The 26,000-nt window shown below is 36.3% G+C and overlaps 1 protein-coding gene across 1 annotated transcript; it reads right to left on the bottom strand.

Moving 5' to 3' along the window:
• On the bottom strand, positions 1–26,000 carry LOC150084941 (disintegrin and metalloproteinase domain-containing protein 17-like). Its single transcript, XM_090376398.1, has 4 exons — positions 25,393–26,000; positions 21,139–21,809; positions 7,263–7,851; positions 1–121 (listed from the first exon to the last, which is right to left on the bottom strand). Exons 1-4 carry the CDS (start codon positions 25,998–26,000, stop codon positions 1–3), a joined length of 1,989 nt encoding a protein of 662 aa, XP_090232524.1.

Below are 26,000 nucleotides of genomic sequence, written 5' to 3' on the forward strand. Positions count from 1 at the left end.
TTATATAAAAAGCTGCTTAAGTGGCAAAAAAATTACACAGAAACAATTCACAATGATAATGACGATAAAAGAGGGCATTCCACTTTTTCTTCCCGCAGATAACTGGAAGCATATTCCTGACCTATAAGAATTAAAAGTTAGGATTACACTGGGAAAAGAAGCATATAATTATACTTTGATCTATTCATTAATCATATATGAATATATCATTTAATATATTTAGTGGCTGCGCATCCTTATGATATTCTTCTCAGTATGATATTCTTCTCAATATCAGAGTGCTACTTTTAGAGTTACACTCTTAAATATAAAAATAAAAGGGGATGTTGGAAGAAATATCCTAAACAGAAGTCTTCAAAAATACAGGTGGTGTGAACTAGTGGTTTTTATTTTGCAATATCAATTGAACAAAACTGGATACCTTTTCTGCTGAAACTTTTTCCATGACACAACAATCAATTGAAATAATGTGATGGGAAGTATCGTGGTGAAGGCTACCAAAGATCTTCACTAATCTATTCCTCATTTCTTCAGTTGGTCATTATTTCAGTTGTGCAATATGTTTCTAATACATACATATTAGAATGTGCTTAATTGTTTATTTATCAAATGAATTCAATAGATGAAATGTAATGATGGTTCTGCTTGAATTTTAATGTTGCAAGGAGTGGAGCAATACTTCCTAGGGATACTAGTCTAAACTGGATGCAAAAATTTGAAACAATGGGTAGTGTAGTGGATGACATATGAGGCCTACTGCATGAGTTCTCGTATAGTACATAAACATTCAGCTCAGCTACACATTTATGATACAAGGGGCATTTGAAAAGTTCATGGCCTGAGTATGAAGGGTTTGAGGAGTCTGGTAACATGGTATGGTACTTTTCAACATGGTTCCCTTTGGAGCCAATCCACTTTTGCCATTTGCTGCAATGCACTGATTCCAGCTGTGAAGAAAGGTTTCTCTTGGGCTTCCAGAAATGCATCCACTGCAACACTGAAAACAGGAAAATGGATGCCAGCCAGGCATCCTTTCAAATTAGGTGAAAGTCCAATGATAATAGATCTGGTGAATATGGGGAGGTAGAACAAGATTTCAAAGCAGCAGCCATGCATGAGTGCTGCTTTGAAATCTTAGTGTAGCCATGGCAATGACAGACTTGTGAGCAAGTGTGCTTTCCTGGTAAAAAAAGATTCCTTTACTAAGTTTTCCTTGGCTTTTGTCTTTGTTTTCATGCACACATCTCACAAGAGCTGCATAATATACCCTTATGACTGTGTGACCTGACCTTTGCCTTACACCTTACCTTACACTAGCACACTCCATTCTGTGGATAGGCTGTGGCCTTTAGCATTAATGGAATCTTAAATGTAATGTAATGTACTACACATCTGGCCTATTTTACAGAGTCTGTTAAAACCTACAGTAGCACATTCCATCAGCATCCCAAAAAATTGATGTCATCACCTTGCCAGCAGAAGAAATCTACTTGGCTTTCTTTGCAGAGGAGGAAGAACTGTGTTTCCACTGTTTGGACTGCTCCTTTGTCTCTGGCTGAAAGTGAAGTGATGGACCCACATCTCATCCATGGTCACAAATCTTACCAGGAAATTTGTTGGATCTGCTTTAAAATGATGTAAATGTTCACTTAACTTGACTTCACTTGTGCATTTTTGATCTGCTGTCAACAATTTTGGAACCCACTGTGATGACACCTTTTTCATAATGAGAACCTCTGTTATGATGTGGCACCCATGTTCAGATAGATGCTCAAGAACCTGGCAATGTACTGAATGGTCACTCATCAATCATTTATCACCAAATCATGCACACTGTCAACAACTTCTAGAGTGATGGACATTGCAAATCTTCCACAGTGGGATTATTTTCCAAGCCCTCCCTCCCTTGTTTAAATTCTGCTGCCCACTTAACTATGGAATTGGATGTTGCACCATCCCCCAATGTTATAACCATACCCTCATGAATTGCCTTTGGCATTAACCCCTTTTTTTCCAAATATTGAATGACTGTATGGTGACTTATTTTGTCCATCTTTCCTCATTTGCAGAATTTTGTTGATTTCAGAATCTGTAATTAAAAAAGATGTTATTGAAACTGCAGGAAACTTGGTGGATTACTATTTGAATGCTATACATTTAAGTATAGAAATTGTTAACAAAAGTCTTATTAAAGAATTTGTCAAATCCTTTAATAAGATTTAAAATTTCACCTGTATAAAATTAGCATTAGCAGAGGCATATGATGCAAGAAAGCAAACTTATATAGCATCAGCCAAAAAAAACTCCCCATTTTATCCATCCATTCACTCCAAAACTTTGTCTGGGTCTTCCTTGAATTTATTTAAGCTACCAACTTCCACAATTACAGATGGAAGTTTGTTCCAGCAATCAATTACCAGCTGGCTAAAAGCAAATTTCCGCACATCTATTCTACAACTGTGTTTCCTCAATTTGAATTTATGCCTCCTCAGGTTCTTAATCTGAGAAAGAGGAAGAATCCCATCAGCATTGAGCCTGCTCAAACCATTCAAGGCCTTATACACCTCAATCAGATCACTGTGCAGGTGCCTAATCTCAAGATGCTGCAATTTGCAGAGCTTCAGCCTTTCTTGGTAAGAGGACCCCTTCATTCCCCTCACCAATCTTGTTCCCTTCTCTGTACATGCTGAAGCAATTCAACATCCTTCCTAAAATGAGGCCTCCAGACCTGTATGCAGTACTCAAGGCGTGGCCTGACCATTGCCTTATACAAAGAGATAATCACCTCCTTTCCCCTACTACCAAAATTTTTGTATATCATTAACAAGACCCCATGACCTGCTCTGGCAGCCTGTCTGCTCTGCTCGGGCAACTTCGTATCTGACTGCACAATTACCCCCAGGTCTTTTTTACCACCCTGAGTGTAGTACCACACAGTTGGTACATTTCTATGCAGTTACTGCTACCCATATGCAGTACTTTGCATTTGTCGACGCCACTTCTCAGCCCATCTGCCCAACTTTTCTAGATCCTGTTGCAGCAGTATACTGTCATTACTATCATTAACAACCCTGCTAACCTTTGTATCATCTGCAAACTTTGACAATAAGCCTGATATACTTTCATCAATATCACTGATAAATATACAAAATAACAATGGGCCCAACACCAAACCCTGGGGAACTCTACTAACACCATTAGTCTATGAAGAGCAGTGTCCATTGATTACCACTCTCTGTCTTCTTCCACTCAACCATCCTTTTATCCATTGTAGCAACTTGCCCTTAATTCCATACTGCTCCAATTTGTACAGTAGTCTTCCATGTGCAACAGTATCAAAAGTGTTCCTGAAATCCAAGTATATGATATCAAAATTATTTTTTTCATCTAGTTCTTTTGTGACCACATCATAGTATCCAATCAAATTGGTCAGATGAAACTTCAACTTAATAAACCCATTCTATTCTGAAGTATTACTGCAGTCTTGTCTAGATTATCCTGCAATGCTTCTTTAACCAGTGATTCCATTATTTTCCCCTGAACAGAAGTTTAACAGTTCTGTAACTACTCTTGTCACCCTAAGATCCTGCTTTGTGAATTGGGGATACATTTGCACATCTCCATTCTGTGAGGACCTCCCCTGAGTGAAAGGATGCACTCATAATTATGGCTAAGGGTTTGTTTACTTCCTTTGCCATCTCCTTTAATATAACTGGATAGATCCCATCCACCCAGGTGATTTCTTATGTTTAACTTCAACAGTTTTTCCTCAACTTTGCTCTCAGTTATTACAAAATCATTTAGCTCCCTGCTACGGAATTCCTCATGTGTAAATGTAGATGCAAAACACTCATTCAGTTTATCAGCTATCTGAGCAGGATCATCAAAGTCAAACCATCGATATCATGTAGATCAACCTGATTCATCCCCTTCCTTCTAAAGTTTATATAAGTAAAATGTATCCACAAGATGAATATTTTCAAATCTGATTTTTTTATATGGAGATGGTAGATATTTTGCACAAATTCATAATGAGTTTTATGCACATTTTCACATTTATAGTTATAGAAATAAACAAAAATATACTCTATTGATCTCAAATAATTCCTACAGATCATATGTTGCAGAGTTGCAACAACGAGAATCAGAGGGTTGTATTTTTTTGTGGAGGATAACACTAAATGCAGGATGATAAATTCATTTACTGCAGATTTTTTTTGAAAAATTAGTCACAAAGACTACAAATAGGCCAGAGCAGTGTTTATTTCAAACAAGACAATACAAAACAACCTCTCCCATTCCACTATTCAAGTCTTATGTAACATGTTAACAAATCAAGTTTCAAAATTTGGTGACACTGCATGGTCTACAGGGTTCCCAATCTTGACTAAAATGAATTTATTCACAGATACCTGAAACAGTTTTTCATGCACCCTTTGAATATCATATAATTAAAAGAGAAAACTTAACAAGAAACCAGAAGATTTGTGAAAAATTTATGTTATACAATTTAAAATTTTTTAGCACAGATCAGAAAGATCAGTGAATAATGAAGTATATTTACCTGATTCAGTTTCTAAGAACTAATACTACATTATTTATACAGTACTCTCAATGAAGTTTATTTTTTTTTTTTTGCACAGTTCTGTCAATTTTTTCAACAGACACTGCAAATTAAAACCAATAGTTTACAGTACCATCCATACCCTGTATGTGTGAAGAGTAATTCTTAATCACATTTGGTTAGTTCTATTTTTTTCTAGAACCCTCCTTGATTTTATTTATTTTTTTATCATATTTAAAAAACAATACTAAGCAGTTTCTTAGGTCATAGATTAATTAAGTTAAAATTTAAAAAATAGTTAATTCCAAAATTTTATCAAAGTAGAAACAAAAATTTAAAAAAAAAATTTTTTTTAAAGAACATACTATGAATTATATATATGAATGATTTGATTTTATAGATTATTTGCTTAATTATGTTTTATTCCCTGTTTTGTATTAATAATGTTTTTTTCTCTTGAAAAATTTCATTTTTTGAATTTTAGACTAAAATTAAAAGAAATACTGAATATTGGCGCAAACAACTTATTTGGAAAAAAATATATGAAATCTGCTAATTCTGAAATAGTATGTTAACAACAAAAAGTGGAAAACCTATGCCAAACTGGCAATTCATACTGTTCTAAGATCCAATATGCACTAATTAATATTCAATAATACCTTATGTGGTCAATATTTTGACTAAAACTGGCCTCACAGGAGCCTTGAAAGGAATAGAAGTGAATGGTGTTATGTAATCATTTCACGTTTACAATTGAATTCAACATGGAAATAAATAATAATTTATTATTATTAGTTTTTCATTGAAAAATGTTAATTTCAAGGTGTTTTCTGGATTAATTTGTTTTGTGCAATGAACTTCTCTACAAATTTAAATTTGGCAGTTATAAATAGTATCATGTTTCTATTTTGCGGTAACAATATATTTTTTAAATTTTAAGCATAGTTAACAAGCTTTTTGTTTCTATAAAACTAATGAGCCTTTTCAGTGGCCAAAAAAGAAGTGTTAAAAAATTGAATTATTATTAAAAAATAACAAATAATAAACTTAATAAGTATTTCAATCTACTGATAAAAGATCAAGAATTAATGTAATGTATGAATAATTCAAAATGAAATACTCAATATTTTTCTCAATACAAAACGTGAGGTGCGAGTGTAATGCCTACCACTCATGTTATGAAAATGGCCATTCTACTGCCACTTTAAGAACTTACTTACTGTCATTTATTTTCTGAATTAACTATGACAATACATAGTCATGAGATATGAGACATTGATTCCTGCTCTCCTGTCATTTGTTGTATTATCTCCAGTATACCACTGAAATAACCAAATAAAACTCAAAGTAAAACAGTAACCTTTTTCTATTTAAATACTGCTTATCACTTTTTAACTTTACCCTGCACACTTAAAACTATACTTTAAATTCACCTGTACCATATTAATAAAAAAAACCACTTAACTTTGTTACATTTTACATGCTGTGAATGGTGCACACTTCATATGGTGACACACATTAACCACCGCAGGCCCGTGGTTAACGTCTGTCGCCACAAGTAAGGAGGTTGTGGATTCAAGCCTATATGCAAGAAAAGTGTATGCCCATTGTGAACTATGATGCTGAAAATCTGACTGCCCTTAATAATAATTAATTCAATATGTATGCAGTCACGATGATACATTTTTTACTCTTCTTTTGCCTCAGTCACATTGAGAATAAAAGGAAACCTATTTATTTTATTTATTAATGAATGTTTATGAGTTCTTGTAATTAATTTATGGCAAGGAAAATTTATTAGAAAGTTATGGGTTGTCTTTTGCTATTCATGAGCAAGATTAGAAACTCACTAATAATGGGGGGGAGAGAGAGAGAGAGAGAGAACTAAAAAAAAAAAAAAAAAAACAGACGACCAGTTCTGTGGTTCTTGCACATCAGGCTGAAATACCACAATCACTGAAGGCTCTAAACAACTTATTGTCATGTTTGTAAACAACATTGATATACAGCAACTTTCATCCATTTGTATTTGAGAAGGAAAAAAAAAAAAAAAAAAAGAATAATATAAATTATTATTATTATAAAGACTGTTGATTTTTATGTATTATTTCATTTTTCTTATTGGTTGCATGAGTAGCTTAGACTATACCACCCCAGTGTATCATGTCTGTATAAGTGTGCATTGAAAAGTTGATCTGCATGTTGCATTGGCTGAAAAACCAGGAATAACTCAGAGAGAAACTCCTCTACTCTCTTCATCAGAGGAGTGACTAATTACAGCACTGAATGAAAAGTCTTTTCAGAATTCCTCCAGTTTACATTGGGATTTGAATTCAAACCTCTGCAGATGAGTGAAAAGTGGAAAAACTACTATACTGTCACAAAGTACACATTATTTTGAGAGGTTTTACTGTAATATTTATTGTAATAAAATAATATTTTATAGAGCTTTATTTATATGTATAGATATTCATTAGCCAAATGTTTTGTAACTTGGAGAGTCCCTGAACATCAGTTGTCAGCATTTTTGGTTGACTAATCTATGATCCTAAGAGAACTTACTGCTTTTTTTATCCCTACTATTTTTTTATATTTTAACATATTTTTTAATGGTGTAGCTTTTTTTTTTATTCCACACAGCCTTAACACTTTGGTAAGTTAGTATCTATTATATTTGTAAAGGAGGGAAAGTACTCACATGCCACATGTTGAATTCAGACTGGGACCGCATGGTGTTCCAGGAGGATGCATAAAAGGTGTTCCAATAGGTGTGAGAAAGTTCAATTCACTTGCAGGCACACAAGCACCATTTGTTGTTTCACAGCATACATGACAATCCCTACCACTTTCAGTTGAGCAGTTGCAGGTGTTCAAGTTATTATCCAAGCAAACATTGCTCATGCAGTGGCCACTTAAACATGTCTTGGAATCAGAATCACAAGGAGTACCATCTGGAAGGAACAGAACTGGGCATGTAGAATTTTGGCCATCACAAAATTCTAAAGAACAGTAACTGTCACCATTGCCACAAAATAAATGCTTCTCTACTGCTACAATTGTGCAATTCTCTGTACAGCATGGATCAGAAGTATTGCATACTTTATCAGATCCGTACTGATAATGACACACTGTATCATCCTTGTCAATACTATCATCATAATAATAATCATCAGGTGTACAGCATCTACTACTACTGATATTACATGTGGAATTTTCTGCATGGGCACATTTCTCATCTAATTCTTTTGCACTAGACACAGGTTCATCCAATGGCTTTAAGCATCCCTCTAGATAGTAAAAAGCAAAAACAAAAATCAGTCACTTTTATTTTTTGCTAAAGAATTCAAAGCTATGGTTAAGAAATAAATAACCCACCAAAAGACTTAAATTCCAAACAATATAAGCTGAGGGACAGCAGCCTTTCAAGAATGGTGTGTCAGGTTCTCTATGATGTGGAGCTCAGGTGCCAGTGCTGAATTTTTTAAATCAGGGTATGTACTACATTTTCCAGGCCATAAGATGCACCCAGGTTTTACAAGACAAATTTTAGGAAAATACTATTTTACTGCATATATCTGAAATGAAGTGAGAAGTGCTCACTAAAAAAAAAAAAAAAGTTAAATGTACAACAAAGGTTTTACTACTCAATGTAGAACCAAAAAAAACTCCTTGTCACTACTGTCATACTCATCGTTAGGAATGTTATTGATCTAAATGTTCGATGTTCTTTGAAGGGTGCATCACCTTCAGTGGCACCTGCTGATCCCACATTTTTTGAAAGACAGTTTTATAAGGAAGGTTATATATAATCAAAAATAACATGGGGGCACGATTTTGCTTCTTGAAATTGTGGCACTGTAGCAATCTGCAACTTGTAACATGCTTGAGGACTCGGCTAGACATATTAATGCATTAATCACTCATTTATCTGTAGTAAATTTGACAAAATGAATAGCAAGTGCTTAAAAAACGGTACTCACCTTGTATAAATCTGCAATAAATTTACTGGTAGATGGTGGCTAAATTTAGGTTGGAAGGTGCATTGAAAAGAACTAAGGTGGAGAATGGGGTGAAAATGTTTTAAACAGATTTTAAAATGAGCGCAAGGAAGTAGAAGTGCAGATCTCCAATCCTTGGTTGTCATAAAGAGGTTAAAGAATGCAAGTGAAAAAAAGAAGACCGGTGATGCCAATAGTCGTTACGAGGGACTTTCGTTGAATAAAATGTCATCAGTTGGCAAATGGGAGAGAAGTGAGCACGTGTTGTATTTAAAGTTTATCTATACTCTCGTGATGCTCTTTTTGACACGTGGGAACTTTAGCCACGAGAGGTTCCAAGCTGGTGAGAGGTTGAAGGGAAATTTAGCGTTAATAATATTGAGATCGGAATGGTGTCGGTACCATTCAGTAGTGAGGGCTTCATACTGAAGAATTCTGTAGCTCGATCTAAGTTTAATAATAGTGATGGCAGAGTCAACAAGGGGGGTGTGGTTGTGGGTCTGAGCGTGGATTGTTAACTCAGTGCAGGATTGACCTGTCCTGAAACTATTGAAGTGGTAGTATGTGCGGGTATTGGAAGTTGTGGAGGAACCGAATTTGGTGGTAGTGCTGCCGATGTAACAGGTGTCGCAGTTTGGTTGGCATTTTATGAGATATATTATATTATTGAGATCATTGGTGGGATATTTGTGTGTATTTTTATAAGAACTAAACAGAGAACCTAATTTATTGTAAGTAGAGAAAGTGAGGGAGATATCGGTATCTTTGCATATACGCCGGAATTGTGCTGCGAGTTCACTATGATAAGGGAGAACTATGCAAGTGTTTGTCTTGTTACTGTGTCTGGTGGGATTATTAATACTGTTTTTAACGATGGATGTTGAATTTGAGGAGGGTAGCTCCTGGCTATGAATTTTTAAGCACTTGCTATTCGTTTTTAGTCAGATTTATCACGGTATTATAAGATTACTATAATTTCATTACTGTAGTAAATTTGAATTAGAACATACTGAATAGAAGGTGTTTATGTATTTCATTGCATTTTAAAATGAATGGTTTTATTGAGCAATGGATGCTATAGCAGAAACCCATAAAATGTTAACAGCTTCCAGATAAAATAGATGCTGCATGTCATTCAGACTTTTTTGTGGTTCACAAAGTTTAACCCTGAGTTCGGCACGTGAAAATTTTAAAAATCAGCAAAAAATAATTCAAAACTATTTATTTTCTTTTCACCATTATTTACTTTTTCTGTGGTCAAAGAGTTCTAAGAATGGCGTATAAAAGACACAGGTACAAAATTATACATTTATTTTTCAACGTATTCATTCCAAAGTTCAATACACTTACTGAATTTAATGTACAAAAAGTTTAATCCTTGAAGGAAAATTCTTCAGGTTGGGCATCATACCAGGCTTCTACAGCTGTTTTAGCTCTTCATCATCTTTAAAATGAGATCCATGAAGATGGGACTTGAGGTTTCTGTATAAATTATAACCACTTTGAGCTATATCTGAGCTGTATGGGAGGAATTAATTGTTCAAATCCATATTCATGAATTTTAGCCTCTGCAACACAGAGGCTTTGTGTATGGGTGCATTCTCAGGGAGAGGCAAAACCAATGACTCAACTTTCCTCATATTTTTTCCTCAATTACAACTTTTCAACATTGTTATTAGACTGGTATAATATTTCCCTGTTAATTGCGGTTTTAGGTCTAAGGTAATAAATTAAAAACAATCCTTTTGTGTCCCACAAAATTAAAGCCAGTACTTTTCCAGCTGATGGTTGGGTTTGAATTCAGGGTTGGAGATCCCTTGTGCTTCTACTGCATTCTTTCTGATTTGCATTAAGGACCATAAAAATGTAGTCAAGTTTTATCACCATTCACCAAATGGGAAATCTTAATTTTAAATTCTCTTTGATAGACACCTCCGTAGCCAGGTGGGCAGGAGCAGCAGTGTGCAGCACACGCTTCTTGATTAGACTGGGGTTCGAGCCCATGACCACCAAAATATGGAGGATGCAGAAAGGTCAGGGAATGACCACCGTATATCCCCAGAGCAATATGGCCTTGGTTGCTAATACTCCTAAAAACCAAATAACAAATAAACAACAACTCTTTTGATAATAAATTCTCTATTCATGATAAAAACCACCCTTTGATGTTTGTAGTAGTAGTAGTAGTAGTGGCGGCATGTGATGCAAGAAAGCATGTGTATGAGCTTATGTAGCATCAGCCAAATAAAAAAAATCACACCATTCCTTCCAAATGCCTGTCCAGTTCCTCCTTAAATTTATTCAACCTATCAACTTCCACGACAGATGGAAGTTTGTTCCAGCAATTAACCACCCGCTGGCTAAAGGCAAACTTCCGCACATCTATCCTACAACCATCTTTCCTCAATTTGAATTTATACCCCCTTAGGTTCGTAATCTGAACAAGTGGAAGGATCCCATCAGAATTCAGCGTGCTCAATCCATTCAAGGCCTTATATACCTCAATCAGATCACCGCGCAGGTGCCTAGTCTCCAGCCACTGCAATTTGCAGAACTTAAGCCTCTCTTGGAAAGAGGATCCCTTCATTCCCCTCACCAATCTTGTTGCCCTTCTCTGTACATGCTCAAGTAAATCTACATCCTTCCTAAAATGAGGCCTCCAGACCTGTATGCAGTATTCAAGAAGTGGCCTGACCATTGCCTTATACAGAGGGATAATCACCTCCTTTTCCCTGCTAGCAAAATTCCTATATATCATTGACAAAACCCCATGACCTGCCCTGGCAGCCTGTCTGCATTGGTTAGAAAACTTCATATCTGCCTGCACAATTGCTCCCAGGTCTTTTTCATTTTCTACCACCTTAAGTGTAGTACCACACAGTTGGTACGTTTCTTTGGGGTTACTTCTACCCATATGCAGTACTTTGCATTTGTCAAGGTTAAACTTCAGTTGCCACTTCTTAGCCCATCTGCCCAAATTATCTAGATCCTGTTGCAGTAGCACACTGCCATTACTGTCATTAACAACCCTGCCAACCTTTGTATCATTTGCAAACTTCGACATTAAGCCTGATATACCTTCATCAATATCATTGATAAATATACAAAACAACAGTGGACCCAACACCGAACCCTGTGGGACTCCACTAATAACATTAGTCCACGAAGAGCAGCACCCATTGATTACCACCCTCTGTCTTCTCTCACTTAACCATCCTTTTATCCATTGTAGCAAATTACCCTTAATATCATTCTGCTCCAATTTGTACAATAGTCTTTCATGCGCAACAGTGTCAAAAGCTTTCCTGAAATCCAAATAGATGATATCAAAATTATTTTTTGCATCCAGTTCCTTTGTAACCACATCATAATATCCTATCAAATTTGTCAGACAAGACTTTCCCTTAACAAACCCATACTGTGTCTGATTTATTGCAGCAGTCTTGTCTAGATGATCCTGCAATGCATGTTTAACCAGTGACTCCATTATTTTACCCGGAAGAGAAGTTAAACTAACTGGTCTGTAATTACTCGTGTCACCCTTCGATCCCCTTTGTGAATTGGGGATACATTTGCACATTTGTGTTTATCATGAATAGAAAAGGTTCTTGAAACCCTTCTTGTACAAACTTTGGACAATCCCAAATGCTCGTGTGTTATTGTTAATATGCTTCCATGGGAAATGTTAAGTACTTTTTCAAGTTTACATAATTTAATACTTCTGTTTTATAAAATTTTTTCTTCAACAATGGCAACTATTTCAGATGGCCAACCAGACCAAAGTTCCGGTCAACCCTTCCCAATCTCTACCATCATGCAGTATGATTGATGACTTTTGAGGTTATGATGAACATCGTGGCAAGATCCAATCTTCCTTACATTTCGAGGGTACAGCTCTAAAACAGTGTTCGCAGGCTGGCCGCAACTTAGTACACTGGATCGAACCTATTGGTAACTCTCTAGGGGGCTTCCGGATCAGCTAGTGTATAATCTTGCTACCTCTACTCTGTAAGAAAGTGACTGGAGGGAGTCTGAGTACTGTGCATGTGGGGGAGGGGGATTGTCGAGGCCACGTTATGTCAAGGATCTGGGTATATTCTTACCATGTGTACACCATATCAAAAAATTTCATTACTTCATACAGCATGTCCCACCCACTTTTTTTTACTATTGAATACACCATGAATTGTCAAACTAATGGAGTAAGCTTATCTGCGAAAAGATCTAAACCTCCCAAAGACTTCATAATTCATTTCACAAATATATGTATATACGTGGTCTCAATTCTAATCTCAATGATGTCCATTTCCACTTGCAGTCTGCCAAACCCCATGTATTTTTCTGACAGAATCTCAGTTATCGGTTGATTCAACTACTGCTCATCTCAGTTGCCCAAATTATTTGATGTATGATTCCTTTCGCCTCAAAGGTGGTACTTGTGCATATGTCCGTTCCGATATTCCCTACCAGAGACTTGGTAATTTGGAATCTCCTCTTTTTGATCTTCCCTGGCTTAAAATCTCTCTACCTCATTATGTCAAATTCATCTGTTGTCTCTACCGTTCTCCCAATTCCACTAAACACTTGGAGCTCTTTGACTTCCTCATTTTGCAACTTGACTTTGTCCAGTCCAACTTTCCTAACAGTGAGGTAATTTTCCTTGGTGATTTTAATGTTCACAACTCCAGCTGGCTTCCATTTACTAGTCACACCGACCCAGCTGGTTGAGATGCTGAGGCTTTTGCAATTACTAATGACCTTGCACAGATTGTTCATTTAACTACAAGAATACTGGACAATCCTAACCATACAGCCAACACGTTTGATCGTTTTCTCACAAACAACCCTTCTAAGTACACGGTCAAAGTGAGAGGTCCTTTAGGTACCTCAGATCACAACTTGGTGATTATCTCTTCTCCAATGGAGCCTTTATCCCATGGCTATTCCCAACCTCATATCGTTTGGCATTACAAGAATGCAAAATGGGATGACCTGCGAGATTTCTTTTCTTTTCCTTAGTCAGATTACTGTTTCAAAACTTCTGATGTCAATGTTTGCTCAGATCGTGTCAGTGAACTTATTCTTGTAGGAATGGAATCATTTATTCCACACTCCACTTTAAAATCTCATCCTTTATTTAAACCTTGGTTTTCCAATAAATGTGCTAAGGCTGTTCAAGAGAAGAACATTACATATCGTAATTGGCTTGTTTCTAATTCTTCACTTTCATTTTCTGTCTACACCAAAGCTCACAACAATTGTAAAGCAGTTATTAATCAGTCCAAACTAGAGTTTGAACAGGCTAAGAGTAGAAAACTTGCTTCTTGCCCTAATGGTAGCCAAGCATTCTGGTCTCTTGCCAAAGCTGTTGGCTGCAATTTTGGCCATCTCTTCTCCCACCTCTGTCCAAACCAGATGGTTCTGTTGTCACTTTACCCAAGGATAAAGCTGACCTGCTAGCATCCCATTTTTCTTCCAACTCATGGATTAATGACCTTGGTAAAACACCTCCCACCATTCCTAACATGCTCCATTGAATGCCTCCTGTGGTCTTCTGTCGAAAGGATGTCAGAAGGATTTTGATGAATCTTGATGCTAAGAAAGCTCCAGGTTCCGATGGCATTTCTCCACTTTTTCTCAAAACCTGTGCTCCTGAATTTACTCCCGTTATTTTCCGCCTTTTTTCACTTTCTTATTCCAAAGGTGTTTTTCTTTCTTCTTGGAAATTTGCTCATATCCAGCCAGTTCCTAAAAAGGGTGACAAATCCCTCCCATCCAATTATCGTCCCATTGCAATTACTTCTACTCTTTCTAAAGTAATGGAGAAATCAATTAACCTCCAACTCTTAAACTACCTAGAAACCTTCCGTCTAATCAACGATTGCCGGTATGGATTCTGTCAGTGTCGATCCACTGGTGATATTCTGGCTTATGTTACCAATTTATGGACTAATTCAATCGAAAAGTTCGGTTAAACACAAGCAGTTGCTCTTGACATCTCAAAGCCTTTCGATCGTGTTTGGCATAAAGGTCTTCTAAACAAGCTTCCATCTTATGGTTTGCCAACTGTTTTTTGTAATTGGTTATCCAGATTTCCCTCTGATCACTCACTGAGGATGATGGTAGATGGCTCTCTGTCTTCTAACTTCTCTTCAATGCTGGTGTCCCCCAAGGTTCAGTTTTTCCCCCCACTCTTTTCCTCTTGTATATTAATGACCTTCTTCCATTGACTGCAAATCCCATCCATAGTTTTGCCATTGATAGCACATTGCATTCCACTTTCCATTTTGAGAAACCTTTTCCTGCTGAATCAGCTTCAACTTCTTGAAAATCTGCTACCAATTCCTTAAATGCCGATCTCCAGGTAATTCTCCAGTGGGGCAAAGACATCTTAGTTGTCTTTGCCCCACTGGAGAATTACCTTATATCTCGATGAAATTATTCTTCTGCTCCTATGCTTATCTTTGGTGACACTCCGATCTCTACGCAAAATGATATATCTCTTTTGGGGATTACCCTAACTTCTAATCTCTCTTGACACAAGCACATTACAAATATTGCTTCCTCCGCATCTAAAAAACTTGGTTTTCTCTTTCGCTCTCGGCATTACTTTTCTTCCAAACAGCTGTTCCCTCTTTACAAATTGCAAATCTGCCCTACCATGGAATATTGTTCCCACATCTGGGGTGGTGCCCCCAAAACCTCTCTCAGGCTTCTTGATTCCGTTCAGAAGGGGGCAGTTAGGTTAATTAATGATTCATCTCTAACAGAGTCTTTCCACTTGCTGTCTCATAGATGTACTGTTTCTGCTGCATGCCTCTTCTACAGATACTTCCATGGGCACTTCATACATATTTCCTGTGTCTGAATTGGCTTCTATAATTCCCACTCTCTCTTTCAAATCAGTCCGAACACGTGCCGCCACCAGCCAACATCCATTTACTGTCCAACTTCTAACTCACAGAACCAACTTTTCATCTTCCTCGTTTATTCATTGAACTGCCGTTTTCTGGAACAACCTTCCTTCATACATATTTCCTGAAAATTACAGTCTATAGAAGTTCAAGTCCAATGTCAACAAATATCTTCTTTCATCTTCTCAACCTAAGCAAGGTACTAAGTACTATAGGTTATAATGCCTCTCGTGTCTGGGGTTTACATAAAAAAAAAAAAAAAAAACCCTAGAACACCCTCAATTGACTCCTGCTCTTTTGAACTTTGCCGATCACCTTGCAACAGTAGCATAGCTGATACTTCCCCAAACACTAGTTAGTCTTCATGGATTTTTCTGTCATTTCTGCCCTCTTTTGTCAAAAATTTGATTATTTAAACAAAATAAATTAATTTTTATAAATCGTATAAGCAATTTTTTTCGTGTTATTTTATAAGAAATTATGCTATCAAAATAACCTATTCTATAATTCATTAATACATTTTATATACCCTGTTCTCAGAACTTTTCGACCAGCCCTTGTATAACACTGCATGCATTTTGTACTCTGAAGCACAAGATGCTGGAGAATTTTAGGCAACATTTTCCAGGAAAAAAAAACTGCATATTATAGTGCAGAAAATATGATCTACATGGAAACTAACTGCTGTTTTTCTTTTACAAAAATTGGTGCATGCACAGCAAATGTGGATGTTGAAATACATTTGGTGGGGAAGGGGACTTCAGTTGAAAACTAAATTGAAACAGGCATGCCTGTCTATCTTTGTGGCAACATCACGGAAATTCCTTGTTGGGATTATTAAATGAAATTTTTTTTGTCAGAGTGCCATCTGAGACAGTCTTTAAATGCTGCCTTTGGTGCCACTGCTATAGGCTGCTGACCTCCTAGCATTAGAAATTTGATTTAAAATCAGTAGTAGTAATGGCCATATGGTACAAAGAAGCCTAAGGCTTATGCTGCACCTGAAATACAAGTGCTAATGCTTACTAAACAAAACATTAGTGTAGATCAAAGCTTTTATTCATTGTAGAGCTCAAAACTCCTTGTTGATACCTCTTACAATCATCATTACTGATTTTATGGTCTGAATATTCACTTTCTTTGAAGAGTGCATCAGTGGCACTGCACTACTGATTCTACATTTCTTAAATCATTTATGTAAATATTCAGATAAATGAAATAATGAACCTAAACTGTCTACAATTCAAAGTATCTTTTGTCATTTGATGGACTAGGTCATTGCCTCTAGAATAAAGTTTTCTGGCAGAAGTCAGTAATGGATCTAGGTACAAAGTACTACAATGGTTTAATTTCATCCCTACAAATTACACATAATTTAAGAACTACACGGAGATGACATTAAAGAACTCAAAACTATAGTTAATATTTATTATTGTATTGATCCTCAGCTGTACTGAAAAATTCAGTTCTGTGAGTGGATAACTTCTCAGTGCCAGAACCTGATTATTGTTTTAGACATACATATATACTTCAGAGGTGATGTGCTTTCATTGGATGAAACTGTTAACAAACATAATTACCAATAATGGATCAATGGACAGTGAAAAATGCACATTTTTAAACCAATCCACAGATTATAGTTTGGGAAACCATCATGAACAAATGATCACAGGTCCACATTTGTTTTATTAGAGTGAGAAGCCATTTAAAAATATATGATTACAGGTCCATACATATTTTATGATGATGTCTTGTATCTGATACAATTCTGCAAGGCATATAAAATTATATTAGCAAAATGACTTTAACAGTGAACAGCATTTTTAGTTCTAATAAGATAGTGTGTCCTTGTTATGCTTTTATAGTCGGAGAATGTCCTCTCTGAATAGGACATTGTAGTACAGTTGAGTGGCCATCTCCCAAAGCCTCAACTTGTTACCCTTGTGATTTCTTTCTATTTGATTTCTATTTGGTAAATGACCATGCAGTGATCATTTACCAAAACATTCCTTGGACACCAAATCAAAATTCATACAATTTGATTTCACTACTGTGTTCAAATACCCCTGCAATTATATAGTATAATCATTGGACAATTCCTAGTAACAAGTTCAGTTGCCCACCAATGAGTTCACCATTTCGAAGCTTCAAAACGATGCCGTCTGGGTGGTGGTATCCGTCGAGAATAAGTAATATCAGTCTTCTTCTCCACTGGTGAAGAGTTACTTATTCAAAGCAGTGCAATATCTAGGCAACTTGTTGTGAAGGTATTCACAATATGAGATATAATTAAACAATGCATGCATACTACCTGGCTAGTAGAAATGATGGAAGTGCCTTACCCATGCATAAACAACCTTTTCATCTAATATAAATGTTGCAATATTATCATTTAAACTAGTACTTAAAATATTTATATTTTAAGTACTAGTTTGCAATATTATCATTTAAACTAGTACTTAAAATATTTATATTTTAAGTACTAGTTTAAATGATAATATTGCAACTTAAAATATTTATATTTTAAGTACTAGTATATTTTAAGCACTTAGAATATAAATATTATATATTTTATAAATATAAAATATTTATATTTTAAGTGCTGGAAATGAATTCTCTAATAGCAACAAACTTTTGTATATATGATTATTCTTGAATTTGTCTATAGATGTGGACTTTTTTATAACTCTCTATAGTGCATCTATATATTTTTTCCAGTAGGAGCCCTAAAAATTATACTGTGTCGTTGTTTGGTTTTTAGGAGCATTACTAACTAAGGCCATATTGCTCCAGGATGTGCAGTGGTCATTCCCTGACCTTTCCGCATCCTCCGTTTTTGGTGGTGACAGGCTCGAACCCCCGTCTAATCAAGGAGCGTGTGCTATGCACTGCTGCTCCTTCCCACCTGGCTACGGAGGCACCTTATACTGTGTCTAGACCCAGTGACATACTTGTGCTTAACTCCTTTGGGTATGCCTGGAAAAGTTCCATGATCTGCTATAGATTTCAACTTAAGGACGCTACTGATGCTATGCTGCTGCAACAGGATCTGGAAAGGTTGAGCAGATGGGCTGAGAGGTGGCAAATGAAGTTTAACATTGACAAATGTAAAGTACTACATATGGGAAACAGCAACCCCAGAGCAACGTATCAACTCTGTGGTACTACACTGACAGTGGTAGAGAATGAAAAGGACCTGGGGGTAATTGTGCAGGCAGATATGAAGTTCTCTGAGCAGTGCAGATGGGCTGCAAGGGTAGCTCATGGTGCCTTATCAATGATATACAGGAATTTTTCTAGCAGGGATAGGGAGGTGATTATTCCCTTGTATAAGGCAATGGTCAGGCCGCACCTTGAGTACTGTATACAGGTCTGGATGCCTCATTTCAAGAAGGATGTAGAGCTGCTGGAACGAGTACAGAGAAGGGCAACAAAGTTAGTGAATGGAACGAAGGGTTGCTCTTACGAAGAAAGGCTTAAGTTTTGCAAATTACAGTGTCTGGAGACTAGGCACCGGCGAGGTGATCTGATAGAGGTGTACAAAGCCTTGAATGGGTTGAGCATGCTCAATGCTGATGGGATACTGCCTCATGCTCAGAATAATCACCTAAGAGGGCATAAATTCAAATTGAGGAAAGACAGATGTAGGATAGATGTGCGGAAATTTGCCTTTAGCCAGCGGGTAGTTGGTTGGTGGAACAGACTTCCATCCCTTGTTGTGGAAGTTGATAGCCTAAATAAATTTAAGGCTCAGCTGGACAGGTATTTCGAACGAACAGAGGGGTGAAGTGGAAGGGTTTTTTTTTGGCTGATGCTGCATAAGCTTGCTTTCTTGCATCATATGCCTCTACTAATGCTAATGCTAAAACTCAGTGTATCCCTGAACAATTCCATGCTAAAAGCAGTACTCAACATTGATTAGTATTAACAATACTTTTCTTACTACTGCCTTGATTAGTATTAACAATACAGTATAAAGAAGTCACAGGTTTTTGCTGTACCAGCTAAAAAAAATTAAAAACGAAGAATAAAAAAATTAAATATATAAAGATATAAAAAAGAAAAAGAAAATAAACTACTTATGTGTTTCCCCTCCTCACATAGGTAACTTTCAAGCAAATTCCCCAAACTGTCAGTCTCAACTACTGGTGAAAGTAACATATCCCAGTAATTAACTACTTGATGGTGATGGAAAGTTCTTACGATCCAGTCTGACCTCTCCTGTAATTTGAATTTATGGCTTTTTTGCCTTCATTCATTTTACTATCCCCCTCTCAGAGCCTTATACACCTCAATCAGTTCTCTTCTAAGGAGCCTGGTTGCCAGTCTCTGTAGCTCACATATTTGAAGTCTCCTTGTATAGGTGCCCTTTTGCAGGTCTCACCAAGTGGAATAAATATCTCTGGATCCTTTCAAGGAGCTTAGTCTTTTTTAAGTGCAATCTTCATACTGAGACACAATATTACAAGCATAATCTTAAAATTGCCTGTAGGAAGGTTGTAATCCCTCTACAGTGGGATTATGACCTTCCTATCTCTATAAGCAAATTCTTGATAAATCATTGATAGGACACCATGGAATCTTACTTGCTGCCTGTCTACACTGCTTGGAGAACTTTGTGTCCCCTATAACATAGCTCCCAAATCTCTTCCTTCTATTGTTTCTTAATTCAACACCACCAAGTATATAATAATTTTGCAAATGATATTTGCCAAGTACATTCTGCTATAATAAAACACAAGGGGCTCACATCTGGTGAGCATGGGCTTAGCACACCCAGGATCCTGAGCTGGATAACATCATTCTTCTCTTTCTTAGTGATTCCCTTCTACTTCTCACTTCTGTTTTCTCTCTCTCTCTCTCTCTCTCTCTCTCTCAGGGTAACTCAGAAATTGGCTGGTGCAGCAAAAGCCTCAGGCTTCCTTGCACCATATGGCTAATAATAACAATAGGTATCCCTTTTCTGGCCATCCTTGAAACCTATCCAAGTGTTTCTTATTATTGCTGGAAGATGACAGCACAAATAATAAAATGACATTATTTTTTTTTAAATGTGAAAATTATTTAAAAAAAAAAAAAAAAAACATGGTACATAAAATGAATTTTAAGTCACCACTGAAGTTGTTGTAATAATTGCTTAAAAACTTGAATTGTCTAGAGATAGTCTTACATATTTAATGTAAATTTGCTTATCTTTGGGGTGATCAAGAAGGAGCTAAAAGGGCTATAGACCCCCCCCCCAATGATCAAGATAATTTGTATTTTTTTACTGCTACATGACGATTAAAGCTTAATGATTCCACGGAACACTGCTTTAGCTTTCCCTCCCCTTTTTGAATATTTTTTTGACAATTTGAATATCATGGGACACCAGGATATTCAAATTGAACCCAAAGTATTTGACTGAGGTAATTTTCTAAGGCCTATTTTAACCCATCTTCTGGTATACTAATTTATTATACTGTTAATTACACTATACCTGAATTATGGTACTATTTTTGTTAAATATTTAACTACTTCCACTGCTTTGAAACCATATCACAGGTTTAAAATATAATTAAATTTGATTAGTTATATATAATATAATTAAAATAAAATGTTAATTATATTTTAATTAAATTAAATTGTAATTTAATTATACTAGAAATAAAAGTTTACTTGCCTCGCTCCTTGAGAATTTTGGTGATGTTTTTTCGACTACATGGTGAGAACTGGATGTTGTTTGGATGGCTGCCCTCCAGCTGAAAGGGATACATAATGTAATTTCCTTTAGTACCACCAGGAGCACAAACTGTATCACTTATAGGGTCGTCATTACTACCAAAAGCATGTCCAAGTTCATGAATTATTGTAGAAAGTATTACAGCTGTGGGAAGTCTTTTTGAAAACATGTTTATTGTAATCATTGCAAGATTATCAAAATGTCTATGCGAGAAATCATTATTATGACAGATTCCATTACCAGTCTCAGAAGTTGCCATAAAAGCAGCACCCAATGTGGTTCCAAGATCTCGGGCTACAAAGACGATGGATAAGCAGTACAACTGGATCCTTTGAGTCATGGCTATCATTAAGTCGCCTATATAATGGGTGTTAAAATTTAAAGGATATCCTACTGTGTTTATGTCCTTTATTACTGTTATTTTCTGTGGTATAATCCAGATATTATCACGGTAGCCATCTTCATCAAAGTCAAACTCCTGAAACAGCTTATTAACAGTATGCAGATACATTATCATTTGAGAAGCAGCTTGAGTTACACTCCTGTTCATTGCATTATAGAATGTATGATCTCCATAAGCCTCCACAAAACAAGCTAAAGGATGAGAGCTGCTGGAAATTACAATGAATATATATAAAAAATTATTAACACGTAAAATTATAACAGACTAACTTAGGCTGAACGGTGAATAGCTTTTTATATCTAAAGAACACTAGAACCTCTCTCCTAACAATAAAGAAGCGAATCAGAGCGTAAATAGGAGACTTATAAGCACTCCTCCTCGAGGGACTCTGACATGGGTAACTGCTAGGATTAAATAAATAAATTAGTAATTACTCATACATGAGATGTGTAATAATTTCCATGGGGGGACAACTCCCCTTTCAATTCACTTCTACCTGGCAGTGTCCACTAGTTTAAATAAATATACTTGTTTCCACGGCAAAAATTACATAACAATACCTCATCAACATCTGAGAAATCAGCTGGAAGAAGTATTTGCCAATATCAATCAAACTTGTATTCTCATATGATTGGATGGTGATATATCTCTCCTCAGTTGCTACTAAGCATAACTGTCAATGCTATCAACAAATCATTGTCACATATACTTATCACAGCATGAAAAATAGAGAGAATGATACAAATTTTTTATCATTCATATGAAACCTGGATACCCTCTACTAGATGCTATGGCAATGGCAAATTAGAAATTTTAGTCAATATAACAAATTTCTCATTCCATACTCACTTTTGCAAATTTTCCTCGTCTAATGAAACCATTGGATATGCTAGGTGCTACCAAAATTTACTATATTAAACAGAAATAAGTTTTTATTTCTAATCTGCAATTAAAAAAAGAAAGATCATGTTGTGTAACATATCCATTGATGGTAAACCAGCATATCACTAGTGGATTAACACTGATAGAATCCATATTGGTGATTGCTGATCAGATCAAAGAAAGAAGGTTTCTAGATAGTTTAATGGTTGGTGGCTAATGGGTTTCTCCATTAATTTAGAAAGAGTAGAAGTGCAGTGGGACAATTGGATGGGAGGGATCTGTCATGTTTTTTAGGTACTGGTTGGTGATGAGCAAACATCTAAGCAAAAGGAAAAATGCCAGTGAAATAATAAAGTGTAAAAGGCAACACAGAATATGAGTAAGCTGAGAAGCACAAATTTTAAGAAAAAGTGGAGAAATACCATCAGGACATGGAACTTTCTTGACATCAAAATTCTTCTGACTTCCTTTTGATGGAAGACCACAAGAGGCATTAAGTAGAGTGTACTACTGGGAATGGTAGGAAGTGTTTTACCAAGATTGTTAATACAAGAGTTAGAAGAAAAATAAGATGCAAGCATGCTAGCTTTATCTTTAGCTGAGGTGGCAAAAGAATCATCATGTTTTAACAGATGTGGAAGTTGAGTGCCCAGCAGACTACTCACCTACCATACACTTGGAAGGGTTGTTTGTGAGAAAAAGGTCAAGAATGTTTGCTGTGTGGTTAAGATTTTTGGCTATTCTAGATGGTAAATGAAATCTGTGCAATGTCATTAGTATGCAAAAGTCTGTGTGAGTAGAAAACTGAAACCAGCTGAAGTTGAGAACATTGAAATCACTGTGGAAAATTACCTCACTGTTAGGAAAGTTGGACTGGAGAAAGTCAAGTTTCAGATTTCCAATGATTAGTGGAGTTGACAGAATGATAGAGGCAACAGATGAATTTGAGAATAGGGTACTAGAAGAAGATTGAAAACAGGAGATTCCAAATCGCTGTCTCTGATGGGGAATATCAGAGCTAACATGCACAAGGAATTCTTTAAAGTGAAAGGAATCATACAGCAGATAATTAGGACAACTGAGATGAGCAGTGGTTAAATCAACTGATTAATTGGGGTTTTCTCAGAAAAAGTTGGGCCTTACAGACTGTAGGTGGAAGTAGATATCATTGAGATTGGAATTGAGACCATGTGTATTTGTAAAACGAATGAGGAAGTGTTTAGGAGGTTTAGATCTTTTTGCAGATAAGTTCGTGATATCTGTGTAATAAGAAAAGTTTGGAAGGACATGTTGTATGTAGTAATGAAATTTTTGTTATGGCATACACTCAAGGAAGCACTAGACAAACTATTGGAGGGAATGGATAAGTGAAATGGGAATGTTTTTTTTTTTGGCTGATGCTGTATAAGCTTGCTTTATTTATTATTATTATTATTATTATTAGCTACATGGTGCAAGGAAGCTTGAGGCTTATGCTACATCAGCCAAAAAAAAAAAATCCCAAGTTACCCTGAGAGAGAGTATAAAGTAGAAGGAAATTGCCAAGAAAGAGAAGAATGATGATATCCAGCTCAGGACACTGGGTGTGCCAAGCCCATACTCACCAGATGTGAGCCCCTGGGTTTCTTGCATCATTTGCCACTACTAATGCTAATATACAGTAAATGTTTTGGCTAAAATCCATTATTTGGGTACCACTTGTCTCTGCACAGTGGGCATGGTCATAGAACAGAGTGATTGTACAGTCGAGTTCTGTGATTGAGTGATTATTGTGAAGGCATTTTCTTTTTGATTGTTTTGTGCCATCGAGCAGGGGGGGAGTGCTTAGCTTAGTAGGGTGTTTATCCCTCCATCCCGCTGTTTTAAAATCGGAAAACGAGTTCCCGATTTAAAAACAGCAGCAAGTGGTAGGAAAACACCCTAGGCATATCAGCCTAGGAGGGCAGTGGGAACTATTCTCATAGGTCAAAATATGGACTAGTATCCAAGATCTGGAGTTTTACCAATGTTTCCAAGTAGCTGAGTTCATGTTCATTGAGAAGCAGCATGAGTTCCTGAGGAGAAGAGCTGCACCAGGCTAGCCTGACTTTTCCAGCAAGGGGCCCAGACCCAGGACAGCCGACTCATTTCCCTCCCTTCCCTCAAAGGTCCTAGCCAAGTTCTTACTTATCAAAACTGTGGAGTGGTCATCATCCCATGTCACAAATTTTTAAAAAAATTTCATTAAAAATTTATTTTTGCTATAGAGAGTTCACGTATTAAAAAAATACTGAGAAATGAATCTGAATAATAATTCAAATCCCCTCCCCCCCGATGCCGATATTTCAGTTTCCGTTAGTGCTTCGATAACGGAAACTGAAATATCGGCATATTCGTTATTTTATTCATATTTTTAATATTTTAAAAATTTATCTCGAATTTTACAACCTAAGCGATCACATAAGTAGCATATATGGATGGGCTGCCATTGACATTAACCAAACACTAGAAGAGTTAGGGGGGCGGAGTGTTCTGTGAAACTGGCGTGATATCTTTACGTAAATTTCACTGTTTTGACTTCTATCGACTACCAATATTTTGTTTTACTGTCGGCATATAAACTAAGGAAGCAACACGCCAGAGGCGCAAATATAAATTCTAGCCTGATCTTCAAACATACCAAACCAACTGACTGTCTGGCTTCCTTCTTCCCCCATTGAGGTGCGGACTTGGAGGTATGATAGTTTCACCACGCCAACAAGCTTAATTTATAATGCTAATTTAACTATTTCATAGATATTAAGTTTGACACTTTCACTGAGCAAAATTACATCGAATAGTATACTGTTCGCACACTGAAAGTAACAATGATCCGAAATAAGATTACGGAATAATTCTGCACGTTCTGTTATGTTCCAGATGTTACTCACTTTTTCCGATTTCTTCTGTGAATCAATTTCGGAGCCATTTTTCGATCAGTAGGTGATGAAAGTTCATCGTTTAGATGTTGAGCGTTAACATCTGAGCTTGAGTGTAAGCTGTTATTTGGATCTTTCGATGGAAATTCCACTGTGGAACTATTGGAGATGGTATTATCGGATATTTTGCGTGTGTCTTCATCTCTAGAGAAATATCCGGATATATAAATATTATCTTTTCTTTTACATATGGGAAAAATTACGTTTTGAGGCTTATAGATTTTTACAAATAGGTATTCGCTGTCTGATTTCTGCGCGGTGAAGTTACGAAGTGGTTCTATATAAAGCACTTGACCGTTCAAAGAAACAATTCCTACGAATGAAATGTCTGTAAAATAACCTAACACTCGAGAGTTTGGCTCACCGATTACCTTTCCTTTATACATCTTGATTGCGGTTATCGGATATCGCTCGGTATTATTGCTATCCACAGCTTCTAAAATAGTATTACTTATTGCTCTTTTATCTTCTTCCAAATCTATAATAAAATGCTTTCGAAAAGCATCAAAACAGAGTGATCTCTTAATCGTTTTGTTAGTCTCTGTTAGTTCCTGTTGCAT

Source organism: Mastigoproctus giganteus, chromosome 6, assembly GCF_048544385.1.
Source record: "Mastigoproctus giganteus isolate SK-2022 chromosome 6, ASM4854438v1, whole genome shotgun sequence".
Taxonomy (NCBI): domain Eukaryota; kingdom Metazoa; phylum Arthropoda; class Arachnida; order Uropygi; family Thelyphonidae; genus Mastigoproctus; species Mastigoproctus giganteus.